Source organism: Pimephales promelas, chromosome 17 (assembly GCF_988280905.1).
Source record: "Pimephales promelas chromosome 17, fPimPro1.hap1.1, whole genome shotgun sequence".
In the NCBI taxonomy this organism is placed as follows: domain Eukaryota; kingdom Metazoa; phylum Chordata; class Actinopteri; order Cypriniformes; family Leuciscidae; genus Pimephales; species Pimephales promelas.
This window is the reverse complement of record NC_142785.1, coordinates 8,269,033-8,289,872: the sequence shown is the minus strand read 5'-3', so window position 1 is coordinate 8,289,872 and position 20,840 is coordinate 8,269,033. Positions and strand designations below refer to the sequence as shown.

General features: G+C 36.2%; 2 protein-coding genes across 3 annotated transcripts in view; one reads left to right on the top strand and one right to left on the bottom strand.

Annotated features, from left to right (window-relative positions):
• Window positions 1–20,167, bottom strand: lipf (lipase F, gastric type). The gene is made up of 10 exons (XM_039685421.2): window positions 20,010–20,167; window positions 19,180–19,291; window positions 14,537–14,654; window positions 8,404–8,602; window positions 6,980–7,089; window positions 6,526–6,662; window positions 5,477–5,623; window positions 5,328–5,399; window positions 4,050–4,118; window positions 1–900 (listed from the first exon to the last, which is right to left on the bottom strand). The coding sequence occupies exons 1-10, from the start codon at window positions 20,030–20,032 to the stop codon at window positions 667–669; spliced, it is 1,221 nt and encodes a 406-aa protein (XP_039541355.2). The 5' UTR covers window positions 20,033–20,167; the 3' UTR covers window positions 1–666.
• A 362-nt stretch (window positions 20,168–20,529) lies between these two features.
• The window catches only part of rnls (renalase, FAD-dependent amine oxidase), an 89,539-nt gene continuing 89,228 nt past the window's right edge, over window positions 20,530–20,840 (top strand). For both annotated transcript variants that reach the window (XM_089121864.1, XM_089121863.1), the window contains exon 1: window positions 20,530–20,745. In XM_089121864.1, the coding sequence (XP_088977990.1) occupies window positions 20,628–20,745 (118 nt within the window). In that variant the 5' untranslated portion in view covers window positions 20,530–20,627. The remainder of the gene's footprint in view (window positions 20,746–20,840) is intronic.

The window sequence follows — 20,840 nt, the reverse complement described above, 5'->3', positions numbered from 1 at the left end:
TTCAGCGTCAATGTATGTTTATTGGGTTTCAAATCATGATTTACAAAATCCATTACACAAGACCATAAAGGGCCATTCACACCAAGGAAGACAACTATAATGATAAAGATATCGTTCTCAATATTAAAGAATAGCAAAGTCCACACCATAACGGTACAAATATGATTTTGTTGGAATCAATTTCAGAATGATTTTATCCAGCTGATGGAACAATAAAAACACTGACAGTCTCAATCCTGCTACAACGAGCTGGACCATTTAATGCGTGCGCTTGGAATAAACAGAATGATATTGTCTGCTGCATGGGTGCTACTGCTAATATAGTTGTTGTTGGTGTGAACAGGCCTTAAAAAAGGTAATGGAATGCTACAGTAAGGTAAACTAGAGGTTAGTAAAAACACATCAAACAAAGTGCATGTCCTTTAAAACACATTAAAAGGCAACACGTGATTAGTGTAAAACTTAATCTCTAGGTGACAGTTCAAAGATATACATTGCTATTTGCAGATTTGGTTACCAGCACCTCAAACAAATGGTTCATCTGCTTAAAGAATGAATAAACAGAGGTAGAAAGAATTGTCATTTTGGGGTGAACTATCCCTTTAAGCTCAAAGCATGGTAAAAACAAATTGCTGATAAAACCTGCTCCTCAATCAAAATGTCTTTTCACACATGCTCCCTCATAATTTCAATCATTTTGCTGTACATCTCTTGTGGGGCGTCCAAGCCCCAGATGAAGTCCAGGTGTTCCCAGTGCTCAATATTGCGGTGGTACATCAATTTAGGTATCTGTGTGAGCAGCAGAGCCACGTCCTGAGGATCTGCCAAAGTGTCCTGCCCACCAGACCACAAAGCTGTAGGTACCATCATGTCCCTCACATTATACAGAGGAGGGGTTGACTGGGAAGGGGAAGCAAGAAGAGATCTTTAAACTTCAGACATGAGTCAATTCTACTACTGACTTAAGTTCCCTGAATGAATGTCATAATAAGAGTCTGGAGTATTTCCAAAATGCCCCGGATAAGGAAAACAGCTTAAAGCGATAGTTCATTTTGAAATTAATTTTTGATGTTTTAGCTTTCCTCAAGGGCATCCAAGATGTAGGTGTCTTTGGTTCCACACAAGCGGCAACCTCCCCGTCTTTCTCTTGAAGCCAATACGGAAGTGAATTAAACTGCAATTTATCGAGTGGCCGCTTGAGGCAGGCTGCAGAAGCGAGTCAAATCTGTATCTCCCCCATGTTAAAATGCCCAACTTTACAGCAGAAAAAAACATGTTTACAGCCTGGAGCAAAAAGTGGCTTTGGTCTATAGAGCTCATTTTTCCCTTCATTACACCTGTGAGGGGGGTGAATTTTTTTACAAATCATCTGTTTAAATTATATTTTAGCCTTAAAGTTCTGCATAATTAAGGGCGTGGCCACTTGAGTGACAGGTGGATTCTTGCGGCCGCTTTCACTGCTAGTCGTTTGTCTGCTGTCTAGCGTCACCCTCAGCTGTGTTTGTGCTTTTTCCGGGATTATTTCATACAATTTAATACATGTATTATACCTTCGCCCGTGCACGCCGTTGGATTCCGTCGTGTTGAGTATGGAGAGATCGACCAGCGCCGTGTTTCCAGCTGTTTCCCTCGCATGCACTAATGGATGTCTGATAATTTCAGTGCTTTCTCTCCGTCCATGCAACAGATGCACACCCTTGAATGAGCGCGGATTTCTAGTTCATTTACTTGAAGTTCTGAGGTAATATCTTTGGTTTGACCCATCTGAGAAACTGAGAGGCGGCCAAAATCGGATTGTAAAATGGACTGAATTAAAGCTCTTTACGAACTTGACGTGAGATGCCGACTGACATGTGTGCTTGCCTTGAATCACTGTCATGCACAAGCTTAGAGCAATATTGTAAGTAATTAATACATTTTTAACTAGCAGAATAATAATGCATCACGATGCACATAGTTGACTGCTTGTATGTTGTGAGAAATGTGTTTGATCTGTGTTAATGTATACATGCTCTTAACTAATTGCCCCTTGTGAGATTAATAAAGTTGATAAAAAAGTAAAGTAAATAGTCTCACTTTTAGTTACGTCTTAACTATTATAATATTTCGAAGGGCAAAACATGAACTTTAACCATTGGCTTTACTTTTTCAATCAGCTGTCAATTCAGCGGCAGTAGCATAGCATTAGCACCTCAGCTCCACCCGCGTCACGCCTCTTTGCCTATTTTAATTTATCCGGTAGTGACGAGAGGTGACGCACTGCCAAGATGGCGACGGCCGGCCCCGCCCACTTTAGTCTTCAAAAACGCTCTTCAGAAACCTATGGGTGACGTCACGGACACTACGTCCATATTTTTTACAGTCAATGGTTCCACAGTATTTTCAATTTTGATATTTTTCGGTCAAACCGTTCTTGTCTGTCAGTCATATAATGTAGGTTTAGGGGGTCCACCTCAAAGAGCATGCACAGAGAAGTCTAATTTAAAAGTGATTTAACGACTCAAAAATGTAAGTACACATTGATGGCCTAAGACACAAAACGAGCGGTTTGTGTGAGAAAACTAACAGTATTTATATAGTTTTTACCTTGAGTAAGCACAGCCATGTCCAACTGATCTGAAGGGACAGGCGCTTCAGTCTGCGTATGCGCTGGAAGTGATCGCTTGCGTGTGTACGTCACTCATTGTTTACACAGAGATTTCGGAAGTTTTACCTTTCACTGTGAAGATCTAAACATATTTAGATATACAGGAAATCACAATGGAAGACGATTTCGATATATCTAAATATGTTTAGTGAAAGGTAAAGCTTCCGAAATCTCTGTGTAAACAATGAGTGACGTACACGCGCAAGCGATCACTTCCGACGCATGCGCAGACCGAAGCGCCTGTGCCTTCAGATCAGTTGGACATGGCTGTGGTTACACGAGGTAAAAACGATATAAATACTGTTCGTTTTTTCACACAAACCGCTCGTTTCGTGTCTTAGGCCATCAATGTGTACTTACATTTACGAGTCATTAAATCATGTTTAATTTGGACTTCTCTGTGCATGCTCTTTGAGAAGAACCCAGGGTGGACCCTCTTTGACCGAAAAATATCAAAATTGAAAATACTGTGGAAACAAAGACACCTACATCTTGAATGCCCTTGAGGTAAGCTAAAACATATCAAAAATTAATTTCAAAGTGAACTATCCCTTTAAAGGGATAGTCCACCCAAAAATTCCAACCTTGTGTCATTACAAGTTCCTGTATGGCTGTCTTCTGTTCATAAAAGAAGAATGTAAGAATGTAAAAGACATTGTTAAAATAGTCCAAGTGACTACAGTGGCTCAAAACAAAAATAATGACTTTATTTCAAATATTCGTTTTCTTCTCTTTGGGCCTCTAGTCAGTTAACGTAGTGTGATAGCGTACAGTGTACAACAACAGAAGCTTAAGCTATTATACTAGTAAACTGACTCTAGGCCCACAGAGAAGGAAATGAATAGTTGAAATAAAGTAATTATTTTCAAAGTCAAAGTTTGCACACAAAAAGTGTTCTCGTCGTTTGATAAACTTAAGATTGAGCCACTGTAGTTACTTGGACTATTTTAACGATGTCTTTAATAACTTTTTGGGGCTGGCAAGTTTCAATCCCTGAAGAAGCCTATGGACTAGTATGGAGGAGTGATCCGGCTCTCAGATTTCATCAAAAATATCTTAATTTGTGTTCCGAAGATGAATGAAGGTCTAACAGGGTTGGAACAACATGAGGGTGAGTAAATACTGACAGAATTTTCATTTTTGGGTGAACTATCCCTTTAAGCTACTAACATTCTTATTTTATGAACAGAAGACAGCCATACAGGAACTTGGAATGACAAAAGGGTGGGCTTTTTAGGTGGACTATCCCTAACAGTCTGGAAGTTAATGGTTTGGTTACTAACATTCTTAACAAAAATCTTATTTTGTGTTCAACAGAAGAAAGAAATGCATACAGACATGAGGGTCATTTCTGGATGGACTGTCTCTTTAAGGGCAGAAATGGATGAGTCTTCAACATTACCTGATTATAATGTGCCATATTTCCAGCTTTTCCATAATCATATGCCATTAGCTTGCTGGATTTCACAGCCTGTACAAAGAACACAAGATGTGTATTAAAAATCAGGTCAAACTACAGAGGAAGTTACATTACTGTATGTTTGAGTGTGCCTTCATTATTACCAATTCACAGCACCAAATTTCAGTGGTTGTTGGGTTTTGTTAGACCCTGTTGGTTTTGGGTCGGTGTGAACATGACAGTTGTTATGAAATCCAATGGACAACTTTTCATTTTTTAACATGTTGCTGTTTGTGGATGTTTAATGGGGCAATGTGAAGCAGCCCTAAGTCACACAGAGAAACGTGTGCATGCAACTTTATTATCTCAAAGGGATAGTTCACTTTGAAATAGATTTTTGGTATGTTTTAGCTTACCTCAAGGGCATCTAAGATGTAGGTGTCTTTGTTTCCACAGTAGTTTCAATTTTGATGTTTTAGGTCAAACCGTTCTTGTCTGTCAGTCATATAATGGAGGTCAATGGTCACCACCTCAAATAGCATGCACATAGAAGTCCAAATTAAACATGATTTAATAACTCGTAAATTTATGTACACATTGATGGCCTAAGACACGAAACGAGCGGTTTGTGTGAGAAAACGCACAGTATTTATATCGTTTTTACCTCTTGTAAGTATAAATACTGTTCGTTTTCTCACACAAACCGCTCGTATCGAGTCATTAAATCATGTTTAATTTGGACTTTTCTGTGCATGCTCTTTGAGGTGGTGACCATAGACCTGCATTATATGACTGACAGACAAGAACAGCTTGACCTAAAAATATCAAAATTGAAACTACTGCGAAACAAAGACACCTACATCTTGGATGTCCTTGGCTTGAGATAAGCTAAAACATACCAAAAATGAAATTCAAAGTGAACTATCCCTTTACGTAACTGCCACAACTGTATGTATAATTACTATCTTATTGTAACTTCGAGGAAATAAAAAGCAAAAAACATTATTTGACTGCATCTGAGAATACATGTGGGGCAATGTGATCAAGCAGGTTCAGAAAAATGTCAAATTGGACTTACCCAAAAGCCCCTATTGTGACACTGCTCAGTACTCTATTACTTCACACTGATATTTTTTTTACTCTGAGATGGATGAAGGAACTGTCACAACCTCTGGGGTTTGCGTTTTCACTCATTTTGAGGAAATAATGTGGGGATGTTTTAAAATGTATTGCAGATGGAAAGGGACACATGCACATGTCACTGTGAGTTTTCTTTTTTACCTGAGCCCAATGAACCATGTTCTGGACTGAGGTTCCTGCTGGGCAGTGTGTTGTGTACACAGGTGTTCTGGTCTGAAAGATACAGACAAACTCAAACTAATCCATTGGGATAAAAGAGCATAAGTGAACAATGCTTAATAGTTTTATACCATGTTCAGATTCTTCTCATCAAAACCACAGAGGAGAAAGAAGATGTTTCCACACAGCACACTCAAGGGCTTTTTGCTGCAGAATTCAGTGGCAAAAAATTTAATCAATTCGTTCTGAGGGAAGAAGTCCTTTTTCCCAAAAAGATCCTGCAAATGAAAAAAACTTTTCAATATGCATATTTGTGCCTTATGAGTTGATTCAAAATCAGGTTTTATGGCAGTTAAAAAAAGGAAACAGGTTTGTTTTTTTGCAACAGTTTTTTTTGCCCTGTCCCAAAACGATCCTTAAAGGAGTAGTTAACTTTTTTTTAAAAAAAAAACTTTTTCTGATAATTTACTCACCCCCATGTCATCCAAGATGTCCATGTCTTTCTTTCTTCAGTCGAAAAGACATGAAGGTTTTTGATGAAAACATTCCAGAATTTTTCTCCATATAATGCACTTTATTGGGCACCAATCGGTTCAAAGTACAAAAGACAGTTTAAGTGCAAACTGTTCAAAGGGCTTTAAATGATTCCAGACGATGAATAATTGTCTTATCAAACTTATTTATTTATTTATTTAAATGAGCGATCGTTTCGCTTGATAAGACCCTTATTCATCGTCTGGAAACGTTTAAAGCCATTTGAACAGTTTGCACTGAAACTGTCTTTTGGACCTTGAACGTTACTAGTTTGGTTACCAGTAAAGTGCATTGTATGGAGATAAATCCTGGAATGTTTTCATCAAAAATCTTCATTTCTTTTTGACTGAAGAAAGAAAGACATGGACATCTTGGATGACATGGGGGTGAGTAAATTATCAGCAAAAGTTTTTTTAAAAGTGAACTACCCCTTTAAGCCCTTGTGATCTTCCTCTGAGTCCACACTTTTATGTAATGCCGCTTTCACTGTCGGGTAGAAGTTGTCTAAAATGACAAATGGGACATCCTATCGTCTTGTGGACTTAACAGGCACGCATCGGCCATTGTAAGTCCAAAAGAACGCAAGTGTAAATGAAGTGTGTCATTTGGGACAGGGCCCGTATACTGTTTTAAATAAACTTCTCACCCAAATGAGAAACTCTGGAATAACAGACAATTTGGTCATGGGGCTTTTAGTCAACCCCACTGTGGCGACAGGAGCCAGGGCAAAGAACATCTTGATTTTGCTGGCCAGCTCCGGCATGGTAGAGAAAGCCATGAATGCTGAGAAGCAAGAGAGTGAAGAACAGGAAGTTATTCAGCCGCAGTTAAAGAATAAATAAATAAAATATACTGTATACGGCTTAGAATCACATGTCATCCATAGCTAAAAGTGAGAAGTACTGTAGCAGCTGTGACCTGGGAGATGTTCCCACATGATAACACATTCAGCATTTGCCTACTGTCAGTGCAATAGGATGCATAATGCACAGCACATCTCTGTGAGCATATTTTGTAGACCAGTGATTTGATGAATACTAACCCTGGGTTACATGTCAAAATAATAAATCACTCTGAAATACTTAAAGGATGGGTGATACCTATAGTGGTTCCCTGGGAATGGCCCACATAAAAGATTTGCTCTTGGCCAGTTGTCTTTGTAATGAAGTTTATCACTGCAGGAAGATCCTTCTTAGCCATTTCATCATGACTGCCACACACACAAACACACAGAGAAAGAGAGAGAGAGAGAGAGAGAGAGAGAAAAAAACAGCTTAGGATTCTGGATGAAACGTTATTAATCCAACTGAGGGCTCCCAAGATAAGAACTAGATTTGCATTTCATGAAGGAAAAGCCAAAGCTTGTGAGGCAAGAAAAATAATAATAATGTTACAATTTGAGGCAAGACAAAGTTAATTCTTTTTACACAAGTATCATGAGTTTAAATGAGGTAATAAACAATTAAATGTACATACAATCAAAAAGTCAATCTTTATATCAAACTCTTAATTTGTAAATAAATATACACTACTGTTCAAAAAGTGACAATACACACATTTATAATGTTACAAAAGATTTTTTTTTTAAAAAAAAAAAGATGTTTTTTGAACTCTACAGTATATTCATCAAAGAATCCTAAAGAAAAGTATCATGAGTAATGAGACTTCTTTCAAAAACATAAAAAAAAAAAAATCTTACCGACCTCAAAGTTTTGAATAGTAGTGTATGTGTGAAATATGACCAATTAACCCTCTGGGGTTGTTCGTTTCAGAGTCACACTCGGGGTGTTCGGGTCCAAATGGACCCAAAGGGCGGGATTCATATTAAAAAAAAAAATCATGATTTTTTTTTTTTTACTCGTTTTTTTATAATATTTTTTCTTTTCTTTTTTGGTGTTTTGAGAAAATTTCAAAAAAAAAATTTATAATTAGTATTAATGCAATAATTATGACAAAATTTCCCCCCATTGAACATAATAGAAAAAATATTTAAAAAAAAATATATATTTTTAAAGCTGTATTTCATTTTAGAGTCAAGCCTAGGCCTCATAAAAGCAATTTTTGAAATGAGATGGATGCCATCTGGTGGACAAACTGAGCATTTTAAAAATGCAAAACACATGTGTAATCTGAATTTTTTGGTGTGTTTGTGTGTGTGTGTGTGTGTGTGTGGATGTGTCTGTTTTGCACTCTTGATGTTTTATAGATTCACCTGTTGTGTGCTTTTTTTCAAGATCGTGGCTGATTTGTAGATCACGCACAAAAAAACACAAAAAAACTCTAAAACTATTTTCACATTTTTACCAATTTCCCATTCATTTTCCATGCGGGTCCATTTGGACCCGAACACCCCAAGTGTGACTATTTTTTTTACAACCACTTAGACTATTCACATCCTGTCCCCAATTTTTTGGGGTGTTCAAATACCAAATACCAAATGTCTTAAAAAGTGTAAAAGTTGGTATTTGTTGGTAAAACCTGTTGAATTTCACACAACACTTTCATAAAAATCTTATCCTTGTACCTGAACATCCAGTATTCTTTCTGTTTAGGGTCAAGGCTGACATGTTTTCTGGACCAGGTGTTCCCACGACTGTTGCCCATCCACACGTCAAATCCAGCATCGGCTAGGAGGAAACCCAGGCTGGTGTTGGGCAGGTTTGTCACCCAGTTACTTCCAGCAGCAAGAAGGCCATGTTGGAGGTACACTACAGGCTTGGCTTCTGTCATAAACATGAATCAAGAGTCCAAAATAGGTCACAACTTTAATGAATGTGAATATAAAATCACACACATACGTTTACTTAGCCATCTACATGAGCACATTCCAAATTTTATACTGTACAAACTGTATATTCTATAACCCTCACACTAACCCTACCCTAAACCTACCCATCACACAAAAATTTATGCATTTGTACAAAAACCTCTATCCTCCTAAGACCCGAGTATTGGTTGGGCGTGCATTTTAGATTTCTTCTAGCTTTTTGGGGTTAGGCGGGACCAATAGATATAATGACCAGATATTATCTTTAAACATGAACAAAATTATGTCCACATATGGACACTGGGTCTGTATTCACAGAAAAAAAAATCAAGACAACATTGTGTAACAAAGTGTAAAATGTGCATCTTTTATTTACAGCTTTAGCACTGTGCCTGAAAAAAATTTGTTGTTATTCTTGCATGTATAACTTCTGAACATTGATAGGGAAAAACAAAATAAATACAAATATAATATTAATATTAATATCTATAATAATGTATGATATCCAAATAAAAAACATATCCAAAAAAAAAACCTTGAAATTTTGCTTTCTTTTTTGTAACACTCCAAAACTTTTGCTTCTCCAAACTAGGAATGTTCTTTTTATATATGGGAACAGTGGATCACACTTAAAGGAGTAGTTCACTTTTTCAAAAGGGTCTTATCAAGCGAAACGATCGCTCATTTAAAAAAAATAATAATAAATTTAAAGTTTTATAAGCTCAAATGGTCACCTTGCTCTGTTCTGTGATGCGCGTTCGTGACTCTCCTGTTCGAACTTGTTCATCAAAATGAACGAATCTTTTAGTCAATTTGTTCATTTCGTTTGTTGAATGAACCAAATGACACGAAAAAAGATTTGTTCCCTACTTCCCTTTGATAAACAAGTTCGAACAGGAGAGTCACGAACGCACATCACAAAACAGATTTACACTAATAAAACTTTTTTTTTTTAATGAGCGATCGTTTTGCTGGATAAGACCCTTATTCATCGTCTGAAATCGTTTAAAGCCCTTTGAACAGTTTGCACTGAAACTGTCTTTTGGACCTTGAACCGTTTGGTTCCTAGTAAAGTGCATTATATGGAGAAAAATCCTGGAATGTTTTCATCAAAAACCTTAATTTCTTTTTCGACTGAAGAAAGAATGACATGGATATCTTGGATGACATGGGGGTGAGTAAATTATCAGCAAAAGTTTTTTTTTTTTAAAGTGAACTACTCCTTTAACCAGCGTGAAAGACTGTGTAACTGTTGCCCCTGAACCCATCATCGGCTTTATTCGTGCCCAGGAGAGGTGCGCCATGACTGGGATGCTCTTTTCAGAAAAATCAGCCCATCTTTTCCTGGAGGTTTTATGATTTTCAGAGCTCCACTCTCTCAGGCTCAGGTCAATGCCTTGAAGGCCCTGGAGGTTTGAGACCACCGCAACTTTCCCCCCCAAAATATATTGTTAAGTAGGTACACACACACACACATTCATGCAAAGAATATTTGTGAGATTACACATTTTGCCAGCAGAGGGAGTATGCGTATTAGCTTTATGCTGCTAATGCCATCCTTTCTTTTTTGGGACCTTTATCGTGAATATCTGTCAGAAACAGGAAGTGAGCTGGTCCTCTTAGTAGCACAAAAACAGACCTTGGGCTGATAGCATTGTTTGACTTCATACCAGTCATTCCTTCTACCCCCTTAAAGCCTGCAACTCACCCAGCAAGACTTTAGCAACGGTGTAGAGACTTTACATTTTACATAACTGCAGAATTATAAGAGCAGTTCCATGCTGTCACGACAGGGTTTATGAGAAATGAAGTTCAAATCAAGGAAATCGGTGCTTTAAACACCTCAAATATTCTTTTTCGAAATACAATTTCTCATTACAGAAGTCATTGTGTGTGCATGAATTCAATTTTGAATGTATTTTTCAAATTTTAACAAAATTAGTGTGCACTTTCTCGGGTGAAACCTCAAAAGTAATTCCCCGGTGCTCTTCGTTCGAGCCACCATGTGTCCCGTGAGACATGGAGAATTGGGACAGCATGAAATGACATGCATCTTGCGTGTGCCACCTCAGAGCTTCTGTGCTTATTATAACACCCAACATCACAGCACTCAGCACCAGCCATCCACAGAAACAAACGGCTTGATGGCTCTTTACTTATTTATCACCGATCAGAATTCATTATTAACATTTACCAGCTCCACACAAACACACACACAGCCCTAAAATCACCATAAAACAAAAACTGCACACAGGGTTGGTCTTGGTCTTCATAATTCCCTGGCTTCCTGATTAAGTATGGTTATAAACGTACAGAACGCATTTCCACACATTCATTTGCATAAGCCAATTTTATTCTGAAGGTCAAACACGAGCCAACAACACTCTTAATCTAATTCAATGAGTGAAAAGCAAAGATGCACAAGGCCAAAGTTTCTCAAAGGCCCCTCAAATCCTCCAGCAGAGGGATTTGTGTCGGGGAAATGTATTCTCATTTAGAATAACATGAGACACTGTGTTAGCACAGCAAGGGAGAGTGGAAGCTGATGTATGGCTGTTGAATTGGTTTTCCGCTCCAGTGGCGTCCCTGGCGAGATTAGTGTGAGAGCATGAGCTTTGGAGATCTCTCTGCTCATTAATGAAATATGGGGAGCGCTAAATATCAAACTGAATACTGATTTCAGAAGAACTATTGAATAGTGAATTGAACATTAAAGGGTTAGTTCACCCAAAAACGAAAATTCTGTCAGTATTTACTCACCCTCATGTTGTTCCAACCCCGTAAGACCTTCGTTCATCTTCGGAACACAAATTAAGATATTTAAGATATTAAGATCGCTCCTGCATACAGTCCATATAGGCTTCTTGAGGGACTGACTCTTGCTCTTGCTGTCCTCGAAAAGTCATTAAAGACATCGTTAAAATAGTCCAAGTGACTACAGGGGCTCAATCTTAAGTTTATCAAACGACGAGAACACTTTTGTGCGCAAAAAAACAACAAAAATAACGACTTTATTTCAACTATTCGTTTATTTCTCCCTCTGCGCGAGTCAGGTTACTAGTTTAATAGTGTAAGCTTCTGTTATTGTACGTCACACGCATCACACACACATGACCAGCGTCGGCCAATAGTGAGCCTACGTGTGACGTAGCTCTACGCAATCACACTACGTTAACTGACTTACAGGCTCATGGAGAAGGAAGTGAATAGTTGAAATAAAGTCGTTATTTCTGTTGTTTTTTTGCGCACAAAAGTGTTCTCGTCGTTTGATAAACTTAAGATTGAGCCCCTGTAGTCACTTGGACTATTTTAACGATGTCTTTAATGACTTTTCGGGGACAGCAAGAGCCAGTCCCTCAAGAAGCCTATATGGACTGTATGCAGGAGCGATCTTAATATCTTAAATATCTTAATTTGTGTTCCGAAGATGAACGAAGGTCTTACGGGGTTGGAACAACATGAGGGTGAGTAAATACTGACAGAATTTTCGTTTTTGGGTGAACTAACCCTTTAACACCGCAATAACGCTCATCCAAACTGAACTGATTTCTTCTTCCTCCTTTGTTTTACACCTGATGACACACCTTTCATTGATTTATTGTAGTGATACACCTATTCCAATACATTCTGATATGCATACAAACCTTCACTGGATTAATACAATGTTTGGGAAATGTAAACTTATATTCCCTACTGACACACTACAGCAAAAGATAAATAACTGGCTTAAAACAATTTTACTAATGTGCACAGCACTCTATATATATATAGTAGGAAATATAAGTTTAAATTTCGAAACATTCATTTTGTCATTAATTGTATTAATCCTAATGAAAGTTTTGTATGCACAAGGAGTGAACTGATATCAGAATGAATGTTTTTTTTTACATTGTATTTCATCATAATTGTTTTGCCATAACATGACAACAATTTTCAGTTTATCTGCATATTCAATTAAAGAAATAGTAAATCTTTAAAAACACGAATACACTGTTAAATGTGTGGGTAACGTTTTACAATAAGGTTTCATTAGTTAAGACTAGTTAACTACTTAACGTGAAATAAGAATGAACATTATTAAAATCAAATGTTGTATTTGTTAACATAAACAAATTAATAAATATTGTAACAAATTTGTATATCTCATTGATAACAAATGAGACCTTATTGTAAAGCGATTTGAGAAACCCGCAGCATCACGAGAGGTCATGAGATCTGGATATTTATGAGATAAAAAAAAAAAACAGTGAGGGAATCATGTGTGGGTTGCGTTATATGAGCATGTAACAGGAGGTCCTCCTCCATAGGAGCCTGACTCATCTAAAACCACTTCTTTCCCCTCTTTAAATTGCTACGTGACTATTAAAAACCACGGGATGTTAAGATGTTAATCAATCAATCAATCAATCAAATTTTATTTGTATAGCGCCTTACAACAGCCAAAAGGTGCACAAGGCGCTTAAGCTTCAGATGTCAACATTAGATGTTAAGCTTCAGATGTCAACATTTCACCAAGACTATGTATTTCAGCGTGTATTTTTGGCTCCAGCGTCGCAAAGTTTTCAGGTGACCAACAATTTACTTTGAGATACTATCCTATAATTGTAATAATACCTTACATTGTAATCATTACAAGCACACATTGTAATTTCTGTAATTTCTGCATTAACACCATATGGACATTACTTTGACACACTCATATCTGGCTGATAACACAATACTAGTAACATCAAAACAAGTATTTGCTGTTAAAGTGATAGTTCACTTTGAAATTAATTTTTGATATGTTTTAGCTTACCTCAAGGGCATCCAAGATGTAGGTGTCTTTGTTTCCACAGTATTTTCAATTTTAATATTTTTAGGTCAAACTGTTGTTGTCTGTCAGTCATATAATGGAAGTCTATGGGGACCTTCTAAAAGAGCATGCACAGAGAAGTCCAAATTAAACATGATTTAATGACTCGTAAATGTAAGTACACATTGATGGCCTAAGACATAAAACGGTATTTATATCGTTTTTACCTCTTGTAACCGCAGCCACATCCAAGTACTCTGATGGCGCGGGCGCTTCGGTCTGCACAAGCGCCGGAAGTGATCTTTTGCGCGTGTATGTCACTCATTGTTTACACAGAGATTTCTAAAGTTTTACCTTTCACTGTGAAGATCTAAACATATTTAGATATACCGGAAATCGCAATGGAAGACGATTTCGATATATCAACAGACAAGGTTGAATTTGTTTTCACACAAAAAATAATGAGTGACGTAAAGAAGCGAGAGATCACTCCGGGGCTTTCCAGCACTTGCGCAGACAGAAGCGTTCACACCCTCAAGATCACTTGGACATGGCTGTGGTTACACGAGGTAAAAACGATATAAATACTGTTCGTTTTCTCACACAAACCGCTCGTTTCATGTCTTAGGCCATCAATGTGTACTTACATTTACGAATCATGTTAAATTTGGACTTCTCTGTGCATGCTCTTTAAGGTGGTGACCATAGACCTGCATTATTATGACTGATAGACAAGAACAGTTTGACCTAAAAATATCAAAATTGAAAATACTGTGGAAACAAAGACACCTAAATCTTGGATGCTCTTGAGGTAAGCTAAAACATATAAAAAATTAATTTCAAAGTGAACTATCCCTTTAAACTGCTTTGAAACAATATGCATTGTGAAATGCGCTATACCTATAAACTTTAATTGAATAATGGCAGCACAGTGAATCTGTGAATTCAGATATCATCTTACAGAGATTCCTCTTTCAGATAGCCATGCCAGTGAAAACAGCAAGCTCCCATCTTTAATAATTCACACTAACACAGGCCAAAAAAAGCATGAATGGGCTCGTTCAAATATTTTGGCTAGCCAACTTAAGCCATTACCTTGTCCATCCTTGTTTTTGAGCCCATGTGGGATTCGGTTGATGCTCAGGATGTACCCATCCTCGGTAACCACTTCGAATTCTTCCGCTGTGTAGCCCCAGTGTGTGATGATCTCGCTCTGCAAGAGACAAACACAGTGGTGAACGTGGACAAAGTCTACGAGAAGCATGACAGCACGGAGAAATCAATGGAAACACCTTCATGTAAGCTAAAGGAAATGATATAGAACAGCAAACACTTCAGTGAGTCATTCCTAGACACTTCAACACTTCAAAATAGCATGAGCATTATTCTTTTCTGATGAAAGCAGTATAATGTCATCCATTTGAAGAAGACATATAGCTATATTTCTTCTCTGCCATGGTCTACAATAAATATCATAAGCGTGGCAGTATTTTTAAAATGTAATGACAAGAGAAAACACCAGTTCGGCTTAAATTCTAGTTTAGCCATTTGTCTTTTCAAGAGCACAATTATTTCAGCTGTATGGAGTCACACTCCTCCTCCTCCTCCTCTAGATATGAGATAAATTATAATAAGAGACTTCAAAGAAACAACTGAGCTTGTTGGTTCCAGGCCTGCCATGCAATCTCCCCATGCATAATTAAAGGCTCTGCAGTTTCCCACTCCCCCTGGGTCTTCTGTCTGCTCATTCTACTTTAGGCCACTTAAGGATAAACCCACTGCTGGTTCAACACACATTAAGGGGAGGGTAAGCACTGGGGGTTGTGCTTCCTTCTCTCACTCGCTGTCTGACATGGGGTATTTGTCCTCTTTTCGTGCAGAAATAGTGCGTGTCGGAAAATCATTCATGTTTCATGTACTTCTGCAGAATGAAAAAGCAAAAGGAAGTAAGTCTGATAAAACGCAGAATGTGATCAACTATTGAAGATTCGGAGAACTTTAGAGCCCGGTTATAAATAATGTAATTTTCCTTGAAATCAAGAGCAAATATAACAGAGCTCAAAATCATTTGATTTTCTGAAGTATATCTTTATTTGTCAGAACTCCACCTTTTTTTTTGTAGTTTTACGAATTTGAATTTAATAATAAAATTCCATCAAATTGACTTGAATATCCATACACATTATTCATTATTATAAATTAAATATCACAAACTAAATGGTTAATTCCTTAGTTCCATTAAGATTTATCCAAAATGTTTAATTAAACTCTAGTATTTTTATTTTTTTGCTCATTTCAAATTCTTAATCTATGAATAATATGCAAGGATTATTCAAATCAATTTGATGGAATTTTACAAAACAATTGAAAATTGTAAATCTTGAAAAAAGGCTCACTTTTTTTTTTTTTTTTAGAATGCGCCTCTAACTAATAAAGTTGCTGGTATTTTTGATACTCAAAACAAAAGTAACTAATTATTACACCAGCTAAGTATTTGACTTAATATTCAATTGTTTTTTTTCTTTTCAACAACCGATGGATAGAACCAAGTCCCCACCCTACATTTTTTACTTTTTCTTTATTCAGTTTCACTTGGTTGAAAAAAATAATTATCTGTTGCTACATTTGTTACATTGAATAATTATCTGAAAAAATTATTATCTGTTGCTACATTCGTTACATTGAACCTTTCAAGGCATTGTTGCCCCCAAAATGGCTATTTGTGTGGCTTTAGAAGACATATGGTATAAGTTATGAATTATCTTTTTGTCCTTGTTTGATCTTGACAGACATGTCCACTACAAAGTGAAAAGAACTGGATTAAACTCTCCTATCATGTTCGAATGAAAAATAATGACAGAATTTTCATTTACAGGTTAAACTAATTTTAAGGCTCAATCATCTCGTTATGAAGGCAAGTATGTGAAACCCAGAGTATAAAACCCAGCTATTGTATTAAAACCAACAAATTAATGTCTTATCAGCGTTTCTGCAAATGTTTATCTGACCTGTGCAAATGATCAAACAATGATTGATTATGAGATATCATTATTTAAACCAAGAAGTCTTGTTTCATATCTAACCACACATGAAAGTGCATAAATGTCACTTAGAGTACAATTCCCTTACAGAGTCTGTGGGAAAAGATAATACCAAATATGAAACAAATGAACCGGTGAATAATGTTTCTCTTCCCATTTTCGCACCCTGAGAAAAAAAAAAAAGGTTTTCCTAAAAACACTTATAAACCAATACACTTTTACAATTGTGATGTATGCATTCAGCTCCAAAAACCCATACAGTAGACCTACTGCACGTAAATGTAATATATTACATACATGTCCCTATATCAAAAGTGGATATATAAATATTTTAGTTTATACATGCATGAAATATAGTAAAATTAGTTTATATAGCTATGAAACATAATATTCAAATGATACATTTTTAAATGGCAGGCCTACTGTATGTTAAGAACAATAAACAATGAAAATATATTTTGTGCATGGATATTTCATATATGAGACATACATAGATACATAAACAGATATATTTAAGCTATAAGAGATACATGAATATGTCAATACATGGAATTGTTCTAATTTCGAATTAGTTTCATTTAGCTATGAATGTACATATTTTCACTCTATAATATGAGCATATAATATTTCATATATGAATATTTCATGCATGTACATATTTGCGAATGGGGCGAGCCACAGTGAAATGTGGAAGGTCAAAGTGCAAAATGTAGTAGAGATGGTCAACTAATGAATCCACTTCTCTCTAGAGCACGTGTCAAAATAGAGAACTGCAAATATGATATTACAAATCTAGAGCAAAGTTCAAAACATGACATGACATCCATGTGGTCAGCTGAGTTACAAGTCTTTATGTAGTATAGGTTTTCCTTATTATCCATACATTATTATTTTTTGAAAAATCTTAATAAGACTATTGGGGATATTATTGGGAGATGACAACTGATATTTCTCTGATTTCTTTCTGTAAGTCTGTTGTAAAATTCTCATTGATTTATATTATAGCTTAATAACAACATCAAAAACAAAAAAAAGTATATTGTTTGTGACCACAAATTAACAATTCATTACCATGACTTATTATGTCATCATGTTTTACTAATTTATTCTTTGTTTTAAGAAGTAAATAGTGCTCACAATAAGTAATTTGTTTCCCCAATTTACTAAATCATGGCCATGTTGTACTACTTTGTTAGTACAATGTTTTAGTTAAATCAACATGGACACGATTTACTAAAACGAGAGAACAAATTCTTAATTAAAATAACTTAATTCATACAGGTTATGATTCAGAGGAGCAAATTAGTCCAAATAAACGGTACAACAAATACCGTCACAGAATGAAAAATAAAAAAGGTAATTGGGACTTTTTATCTCACAATTCTGACTTTTTTTTCTCACAATTGTGTTTTCATCTCACAATTCTGACTTTATTTCTCAGAATTGCGAAATATAAAGTCAGAACTGTGTGATATAAAGGCGCAATTGGGTGTTATTAAGTCACAATTGCGTGTTATAAAGTCAGAATTGCGAGATATAAAGTCAGAATTGCGTGATATAAAGTCGCAATTGCATGTTATAAAGTCAGAACTGCGAGATATACAGTCAGAATTGCATGATATAAAGTCGCAATTGCGTGTTATAAATTCAGAATCGATTGATATAAAGTCGCAACTGCGTGTTATAAAGTCAGAAATGCATTGCGAGTTTATATCTTACAATTCTGAGAAAAGATGTCAGAATTTCGAGATATAAACTCGCAATTATGTGTTATAAAGTCAGAATTGTGACATAAAAAGTCTCAATTCTATCTTTTTTCTGACAATTGCGACTTTATTTCTCATAATTGCATCTTTATATCTAGCAATTGTGACTTTATTTCTCAGAATTCTGACTTCATACCTCGCAATTGCGACTTTCTCAGAATTGCGACTTTATATCTCGCAATTGCGACTTTGTTTCTCAGAATTGCGACTTTATATCTCGCAATTGTGACTTTATTTCTCAGAATTGTGACTTTATTTCTCCCAGTTTTGACTTAATATCTCGCAATTGTGAGATAAAAAGTTGCAACTATTCATTTCTTTTACTTTTAATTCAGTGGCGGAAACAAGCTTCCACAACCGACCCATCTTTCAAGAGTGAGCATTTTGCGAATCCCGCATTAAACTCGGAGATGTGAGAAGTAGTCGTCAGCAAAATTACGTGTTTTAGGTCGGGTCAAGTTGTATTGGACCACGGGCGAACCACGTACAACATAGGCGGTCATTATGCAAATGTATTTTATAGTGACGTAGAACCGTCACACAGTGGGATACGAATTACAAACACATAGGCGGTTCAGAGCTGATTTAGTTTTAACAACTTTTGCAGAACTTTTACATTCACATTTCACAAACAGCTGTAGGCCTATTATACACTGCATGAAAGGTAATATTCGAAAAACCATAAGGGGCTCTTTAAGGTTTAAGTGTTTGTTTCACTTCAATAACTCTGCATTTCACAAAGTCCACACCATATTATCCACAAAGCTGAACAGAATGTTGTTGAATAACTTATTTTTTGTCTCCACTGAGATGGACAAAAGTGACCAAATTTACCAGAATTTGATCTTTAGCGCTCATTGACAATTTACTGATGAGTAATGAAAAACACTCATTGCTACTTGTCTTTTTACTTGTTGTATTGGTCCCTTACAATGTTCATATTGACTTCAGGGTCCAGTCCTGCCTCGTCCTGAAAAGGCTTGCACTGAACCAGCCCAAGTGTAAGCAATACCAGGGACAAGACCAGCCATGATATCTTCTTTCTGTTGAACATTCACAAACACAAAATAAACATACAGTGTTTCCCAGGACTAATCTAAACCAATGTTAAAGCGTTTCTTCAGCAGCCATCAATACTTGTTGCTCAACATGTGACTGAAAGTTAATCAATTAATACATTAAAAAAAAACCTATGTGAAAATCCATCTTTGTTCAAATAAACTGTAAAAACAAACATTGCTGAAAATCACTCCAGCAGTTTGACTGGTATACAAATAGAAAAAAAAAGTGTTTGCAATATTCTAACTTTTTTTCTATTCAAACATTTTTGCCACCAAAAATAGTGTAGGGGCTATAAGGTTATTACACATACATATAATTTAATTACATTTTAATTAAGTGCATTATAATTTAAGCAACGTTTAATTTTACTGCACTTTCACAAAGCGAAAGCAGTCAAGTTTAGCACATCCGAGTGCATGAATGACAAGAAGCCAAGTCAGTGCTTTTGAAATAAACAAACTTTATGTGTTACAAAAGCAGCAGAAGTCAACCAGTGCAAACATAGTTAACTTACAGTAGTCGTACAGTTTCGTTCACTGCTAATGACATTTTCTAACCTGCATTATTCAAGGCTACATCATTCTTTGCAGCACACGATAAACATGTTTGTCTTATTAAGCTAATCGAGATTAATGATCTAATGAACCGTGTTTGTTGAAGGGTCCTATAGCATTGAATAACGAAAATAATGAAACTTACCCAACGTCGGATGAGCTCTCCATAGCGTCAGGGCAGTATCTAACCACTAACCACGAACTGATAGCGATAATAATGCTTTAATGTCAGCTGACACTGACATCATGACCTGATCACTGTGTTTTCAAACGCCTTAAATCAATCAGTCCCCCTTCCCGAAGAAGCTTTAAATATATATTTATATATATTTTATATTTTAGCTGCTTGTTCCTTTGATTCAATACGACTCTATTATTATCTTTAATGTGTCAAACTATCGTCGTTATTTGTTTTTAGATGATAATGAGACTAAATAAATTGTGATTTTCGACTGCGAAAATACATAAATTAAAAAAAATTACACTAAATGCAATTAAGACAACAAAATACATTTGAGTGCGTACATTGCTCTTCAAAATACTGCAAAACTGACATACAACTTTATGATTATTTTGAAGTTTGTATATGATGTGCAAAACATTGAACAAACAAAGGGAATGTTTTAGTTGGCCAACAAAAAAAAACCTTCAGCCTTTCATAAGTCTTAAAGTGACAGTATGCCATATCGACTAAGGTCTTCAAACTAGCTTGGCTAATTCACCTTAAGTAACGTTAGCTGCTCAATTTACATTTTGTAAAAAAATGTCTCGAGTTCTAATAGTTGGTGCTGGACTCACTGGCAGTATATGTGCCTGTCTGCTGCGGAGGGAGCTGCCAAACAAGGTTAAAATAGTCGTGTGGGACAAATCTCGGGGTTCAGGTTAGCATCTTCTTATCTGTTTTGACATACAGAATGCTTATTTTATAAAATAATATGCAACACTTTATCGTTTGGTGAATGTTTCGTTTGTTGGA

Coding starts and splice junctions, on each gene's coding strand:
- lipf (XM_039685421.2), bottom strand. CDS start 20,032: ATGGAGAGCTCATCCGACGTTGG. Junction 14,655..19,179: donor CTGAAGTCAATATGAACATT/GTAAGGGACCAA, acceptor TGTCTCTTGCAG/AGCGAGATCATCACACACTG. Junction 8,603..14,536: donor CAAAAACAAGGATGGACAAG/GTAATGGCTTAA, acceptor TGTTTATGACAG/AAGCCAAGCCTGTAGTGTAC.